The sequence below is a fragment of the Carassius carassius genome, chromosome 38 (assembly GCF_963082965.1).
Source record: "Carassius carassius chromosome 38, fCarCar2.1, whole genome shotgun sequence".
Taxonomy (NCBI): Eukaryota; Metazoa; Chordata; class Actinopteri; order Cypriniformes; family Cyprinidae; genus Carassius; species Carassius carassius.
Window position 1 is genome coordinate 8557211 of NC_081792.1, and position 7625 is coordinate 8564835.

The following is a 7625-nucleotide window of genomic DNA, read 5'->3' on the forward strand; positions in this document are numbered from 1 at the left end:
AAGTAGATTTTTCATGACCACACTGGTCGTGGAGTAATATTAAATATCAGTAGCTTACTGTCCCACTTGACTAAAATAAAACAGTAGCCTGTATATTTTTTAGGTGAAGTATTGCATTAACACTTCAGTTTGTCATTTCTCAGTTGAAAGCTGAAGGAGGCATTCTATGTTTCCTGTGGTATTTGACACAATATGAGACATGTATGTCAGAAGTGACAAGAAGGATGCAGGAATAGGTGAAGAAATTTGACATTGTGTAATCAGTCCTGTACCTCAGTTTTGTATTAGGTGAAATAGATAATTCAGTTCACTTTATGCTGATGATGTGACTTTATGGAAGAGAGGGACTAATATAAAAACATTTGTGAATTGTATATTTAGTAGATATAATACAGAAAATGCAGAATGCAATGGGGTAGATTGTTTGTTCTGGAAACGGATAACTATAATAGTTTAGCTGATTTACTCAGTAGTAAAAACTATAAAAAGAAACAATAGACTGTTTAACTTATTTTATTGGTTTAATTGTTAAAGTGTAATACTTGAAATAACATTTTAATATTCTTGCAGATTGTACTTTCAGTTTTCCAAAAACTTGAAAACATTTAATTTATACATAAAAGTTTCATATTAAGAGCATTTTAAAACAACAGACATGAACAGATTCAGTCATAAGAACAATCTTAAAAATGTACAAATTCAGAAAACTCCTGTGTAGAATGTATTTGCTCTTAGTAGCTTAATAGTTTTGCCAGCTGAAATCCAGAAAGCACCTTAAAGGGTTAGTTCACCCAAAAATCTAAATTATGTAATTAATAACTTACCCTCATGTTGTTCCAAACGCATAAGACCTCAGTTTATTTTTGGAACACAGTTTAAGATATTTTAGATTTAGTCCGAGAGCTCTCAGTCCCTCCATTGAAGCTGTGTGTACGGTATACTGTCCATGTCCAGAAAGGTAAGAAAAACACCTTCAAAGTAGTCCATGTGACATCAGAGGGTCAGTTAGAATTTTTTGGAGCATCGAAAATACAATTTGGTCCAAAAATAACAAAAACGACGACTTTATTCAGCGTTGTCTTCTCTTCCGTGTCTGTTGTGAGAGAGAGTTCAAAACACAGCAGGTTGTCATATCCGGTTCACGAACGAATCGTTCGATGTAACCTGATCTTTTTGAACCAGTTCACCAAATCGAACTGAATCGTTTTAAACGGTTCGCATCTCTAATACGCATTAATCCACAAATGACTTAAGCTGTTAACTTGTTTAACGTGGCTGACACTCCCTCTGAGTTCAAACAAACCATTATCCCGGAGTAATTCATTTACTCAAACAGTACACTGACTGAACTGCTGTGAAGAGAGAACTGAAGATGAACACCGAGCCGAGCCAGAGAACGAACAAAAGACTGACTCGTTCTCGAGTCAAGAACCGTTTCTGTCGGACGTGTCTGATTCAAGAACCGAGGAGCTGATGATAACTGCGCATGTGTGATTCAGCGTGAAGCGACACACAGAGCGTCTGAACCGAACTGATTCTTTTGGTGATTGATTCTGAACTGATTCTGTGCTAATGTTATGAGCCCAGGTAAAACTAAGGCTTCAATCAAGGGCAATAATCGCCAATGACGCCATTACGTCGAGTGCAAAAGAACCGGTGAACCGTTTTCTTCAACCGGTTTATTGAATCGAACTGTCAGAAAGAACTACTGGTGATCCGAAAACCGATGCAACTGGTTGTTGACTCGAGAACGAGTCAGTCTTTCGTTCGTTCTCTGGCTCGGCTCGGTGTTCATCTTCAGTTCTCTCTTCACAGCAGTTCAGTCAGTGTACTGTTTGAGTAAATGAATTACTCCGGGATAATGGTTTGTTTGAACTCAGAGGGAGTGTCAGCCACGTTAAACAAGTTAACAGCTTAAGTCATTTGTGGATTAATGCGTATTGGAGACACGAACCGTTTCAAACGATTCAGTTCGATTTGGTGAACTGGTTCAAAAAGATCCGGTTACATCGAATGATTCGTTCGTGAACCGGATATGACAACCTGATGTGTTTTGAACTCTCTCTCACAACAGACACGGAAGAGAAGACAATGATGAATAAAGTTGTAGTTTTTGCTATTTTTGGACCAAAATGTATTTTCGATGCTTCAACAAATTCTAACTGACCCTCTGATGTCACATGGACTACTCTGATGATGTTTTTCTTACCTTTCTGGACATGGACAGTAAACCGTACACACAGCTTCAATGGAGGGACTGAGAGCTCTCGGACTAAATCTAAAATATCTTAAACTGTGTTCTGAAGATGAACGGAGCTCTTACGGGTTTGGAACGACATGAGGGTGAGTTATTAATCACATAATTTTCATTTTTGGGTGAACTATCCCTTTAAGGTGCCCTCTGTCATGATTTGATCAAGAAAAAACCCTTTCCACACTTCGGGCAGAAAAAAAAAATTACAATAGAAAAAAAAATGGCAGCATAAGGAAACTAGGGAGAGACAATTTTATACCATAATCGCTTTCCTCCAGTTTATATCAACCATTCCTAAGAAGAACATAGAAACATGAAACTGGATTGTTTGTGTACTGTGGTCAAGAAGAGTTGTGCATGTAACATAACATTGCAAGACAAGAAGAAAGAGAAATGTTTGCACAGATAAATGTGCATTAGCTTTACATTACAATATATAATTTGTAAAAATATACAAGATATATTAAACCTTAATCTTAAAACAACCGCTTTTAATGGATAGATTTAAGTAGGATGAATATTCAAATCGGATGAGTGTTTTTCTTCTCCTCTCGGTCAACGCTTCACACCCGTCCAGTTGGCGGTGGTAATTCAGCATTTTAGCTGGTTTGCCAACCACAATAAAACATCAGAAGAAGTGCTAGAATCCGGAGTTTCATTTAATCTTTAAAATCAATTCTTAATAACAAGCACTATGAAACAACAAAGGCTGTTGGAAAATGTTTACACCTTACTAAGAGAATTTAATCTCTAAGCGCAGTTCTTCAAATGGACTGAGGAGGGCAGCAATACGCCTTTGAGGCGTCTAGTCTGCCGCAAAATCTAAAAGAAGAAGAATAAACACAGATAAATGTGAAACAGAAACAGAAGCGGCAGCAAATTGACGGAAGAGAGAGTTTGAAACAAAACAAATAGCAAGATGGGACTTGTGTCTATTCGTTCGTTTTTAATGAAGCGCATGACAGCAGTAGCCGAAGAAATATTTAACGCTCTCAAAGACAACATAATTGAATACGAGCAGGAGATCGAGCGCCTGAAGCAGGAGAATTATTGTCTGAGGAGCGCACTCACTGAAACACGCCATGGTCAGTCAAACATTCACTATAAACGAGTTTTATTTTCTTGGTCCGTGTAAATATGCTATATATATATATATATAACATATTTGTATAATTTATATATAAAAAAATCTGCATATTCTATAACGTTATATTTATATATTTATCAACGCCAAGCCTTAAATTGAACCTTGTAAAGCCTGACATGTGAAATAATAGTATAACAAATACGGAGCTCACCTTAGTTTTATTGCAGATGGTACTTATATGGCAAAAAAGATTTTCAGATTTTAAATGTTAACAGTTTAACAGACTATTTGCAAAAAATCACTCTATATCTCATAATATCTCTTAGCAAATTATTTAAATGTTTAGTTTTATGATCATAAAAAGTAGATTTAATATAAAATAAATAAAGTAGATTTAATTTTGTGCACCAAAACATATTGCAAAGCAATAATAATACACATTTTTCAAATACTTGTTGGTATGTAACATATGGATTAACAGGTAAGTTTCTTCGGTCTAGTAAATGTTTCTCCTGAAATATTAGTAACAATTTAAATGTTATTCTTAATGTTACTTTATAAAAAATATTAGATGAGTAACTGAAGGTAGACATTTTTTGGATCATTAAAATGTCTTTTACCTGCTAAAAAGGATTTATAATCTCATCTTTTAATCAGATGACAGGGGCATGGTGTGGTTTAATTCCAGACTGCAACACAGGTCAGATTGTGCAAAGGATTTGTCAGGTTCCTGTGGTTCAGGGCTGTAGAGGTCGTCTCTATAGTGCTGATCCACCATCTGATCTGGATACAGACTGGATCTGGTGGCTACGGTGACCTCGGAATAAGAGAGAAACAGACAAATATTAGCGTAGTTGACATTCTTAGTACGATGTAGTGAGTACATTGTGTGTTATGGGAAGTGTTTCCGGTTCCGGTTTACCTTATTAATGCAGCCTAAAAATCCTTTAACGGATTTGGATATTAGAAGCATATTAGTATGTTATGTGTAAGAAACTGCAAGAGTGTGTCTGCCTCCCGAACAATGTTAGGTAGGTTATTCCAGAGTTTAGGCGTCATATAGGAAAAGGATCTGCCACCCGCAGTTGATTTTGATATTCTAGGTATTATCAAATTGCCTGAGTTTTGAGAACGTAGCGGACGTAGAGGATTATAATGTAAAAGGAGCTCATTCAAATGCTGAGGTGCTAAACCATTCAGGGCTTTATAAGTAATAAGCAATATTTTAAAATCTATACGATGTTTGATAGGGAGCCAGTGCAGTGTTGACAGGACCGGGCTAATATGGTCATACTTCCTGGTTCTAGTAAGAACTCATTTGACATTGAGAGCATAGGCCGTAATTTAGATATATTTTTGAGATGGAAAAATGCAGTTTTACAAATGCTAGAAACGTGGCTTTCTAAGGAAAGATTGCGATCAAATAGCACACCTAGGTTCCTAACTGATGACGAAGAATTGACAGAGCAGCCATCAAGTCTTAGACAGTGTTCTAGGTTACTACATGTGGTGATTACAAGTTTTTGTTACACACACACACACACACACACACACACGCAAACACGCTTCTTAATCAGTAAATCAAGCAAGCATTATATTATGATAATTAAGTACTATTTACTATTTAACCATGTATAAATGCATATTTGTCATTTTAACTGAATTTATTGTCATTTAGGGTTTCTGTACAAAAAACAAAAATGACTTAATTAGTGTTAAGTATTGCTATTATAATAATACTACTAATACTTCTACTAATACTAACAATATACAACACACCAAGCATTAATGAGCTACTGGGTTCATAAATATTTATCAAGTTGTCAGCCAATGAGATTGCCTTTTGTGCATTAGTTCTGCCCACTACTGGATAAACCGGCATTTCTTCTGCTTGTTCTTAAAAGCTGAATAAATCTAAGTAAACTCCGTTATTTTGACAGGAAAATACACCGAAGGATATTTTTCACATTTAGCTTGTTGATTCAGCTTGGTATGTACTGTAAGACTCTGTTTGCATGTCTGAGAAACAGTGCGATTAGCAAAGCAATGGCTTCACAATAGAATTTGCAGTATGTCAAATACAGGTACGCTGCACATACATTGAGCTGAATTAAAATAGTACAGATCGCTTGATGGAAAGTGATACTCTCAAGTGTACAGTCAGAGTGTATGTAAGCCAAATTCATAAATAGCCTCGCACACTGGCGAGTAAAATCTAAGAATTTATTAGTCAATGGCTAACGATTTACATTATTTAGTCACCCAGAGTGAAGATTTAGTCGCATATGTGAATAATTTACTTGCAATTTAGAGGGTTGCATTGCTATGAAGCTAAAATATCTGAGTCTTTTCTCATTAAACTATACACTTAACAGTTTTCTGCAGATCGAGGTCTGCTTGTCTGTCTGAGAACGTTGCAAGGTATTGCAAAAGTATTGTGAATGGCATTTTGTGTTGACTTGAACATTGATATTCATTCGTTTGTCTGTTATACAGGTAAAAAGTAATTTTGTGCTTCATGTCACACAGATACTCAGCAAGATGGAGTTCTGCAAGGTCCAGTGGGTTCAGAGCTCTCAGAAATACGAGTAAAGATGGAGGTTGCCACTCTGATGTCCCATGAGCCTTTGACTCATGAAGCTTCTACCACTACTTCGCACCTTTCTGAAGATTTTGAATGGCAGGGACCTCATCAGCCCCTCTCACTTTTGCCAAATGTGCTGTTGAACAATGAAGATAGCGGTGGCACATTTCCACAGTCACCCATCACAGTTAAGTCAGAGCAGTGTGATAATCACACCAGTGAATCAATCTCAACTGCAGTGCAGTCAGACAGCAACTGTCATGCTGAAATTCCAGTACAAGACCCACCGTCTCTTCAAGGTTACATTGAAACCTCTAATGAGGTGCTACAAAAGGTACAAAATCACCAAAACACCTCAATATGCAAGATTTGTAGCAAGTCTTTCAGCACCAAAGGAAGTTTACAGAGACACATGCTGGTGCATCGGAACATGGCGCCTTTCTGCTGTGTTTCATGTGGGAGTCGTTTTAAATCGAAATTTCTATTGAAAGAACACGAGAGACTCCATACAGGTGATTACCACACTATTAATTGCTTTCTCCGTAAAATCTAACCTGGTATTTATCCACCCATGTGAAACTTTCTTGGTCCAAAGGTAAATGATCTGTGTGGCTCCAATAGTTTCATGAAGCAATGTGATTGCTTTGGGGGTAAAAGAAAAATAAACGCAGTATTTGAGTCACTGGGGGATTTATTAAGTGTAACGAAAGATATCAACATTGTGTTTTTAATCAATAATCACATTTGTAGACATTTCTCTCTCTACAGAAAGACAAGCAAAGAATCGCACCGAAGAACCAGTGAGCTCACAGCTCTCCCATGTGGAAATAATTCTGCAGCCGGACAGTGTACATGTGAACGCAAACTCACGGCAATCTACCAGATTAAGTCTCTCTGCTCAGGGCCCTGAGAAGTTTTCTTTCCATTGCAAGATATGTGAAAGGCCATTCAAACGTCAAAAGAGCCTGAAAAACCACATGCTTTTGCACCAATGTGATCGAAATTACCCCTGTATATTTTGTGGGAGAAGGTTCTTTAAGAGCTGGCATCTCGCAGAGCATTTAAGAATTCACACTGGTGAAAAGCCATTTGGATGTAGTAAATGTGGAAAGACATTTGTTCAGTGGAATCAAGCAAGATCACATATAATTAAGCATCATCAAGGAGATATGTCACTGTTATCAAAGGAAAAAACCTAAACCTGTAGATTTGTACTTATTACCACCTCTTTAGCAAAGAAATTAGAATAATATGTTAATTTTTAATTTCAAATGTACATTCCTAATTATTCACGTGACAAAGAGACTATTATCTCATGTTTTGTAAATGCATACTCTTCCTTTCTTTCAAGCTTGTCATTAAAAGAGCTTTCATATATATATATATATATATATATATATATATATATATATATTATAATAATCTCTGAAATAAATAGGTCATCATTGTGCAGTTCTTTTTAAATCTTCATTACACACTGCTTTAATGAGTTTGTCTTTATTCTCCAGCAATCAAACTGAAGGCAACCTATGCTTATAAGCTGCATTTCATACAGTTTGCAGTTACTGTGCTTTTTCTTAGTAAGGAGTATTTTTTATGGACTCTTAAAAATGTTTCAAAGTGCTCTAATGGCAGGAAAAGCCATTATAAAATATGTGCTGGGGTTAGGGGAATTGATTCATTTGTGTTAAATCCTTAAT

At 36.3% G+C, this 7625-nt stretch overlaps 1 protein-coding gene across 1 annotated transcript; it reads left to right on the top strand.

Annotated features, from left to right (window-relative positions):
• Positions 1 to 3115: 3115 nt before the first annotated feature.
• LOC132118985 (zinc finger protein OZF-like) lies at positions 3116 to 7300 on the top strand. Its single transcript, XM_059528730.1, has 3 exons — positions 3116 to 3339; positions 5871 to 6437; positions 6694 to 7300. The coding sequence occupies exons 1-3, from the start codon at positions 3174 to 3176 to the stop codon at positions 7122 to 7124; spliced, it is 1164 nt and encodes a 387-aa protein (XP_059384713.1). The 5' UTR covers positions 3116 to 3173; the 3' UTR covers positions 7125 to 7300.
• The last annotated feature ends 325 nt before the right edge of the window (positions 7301 to 7625 follow it).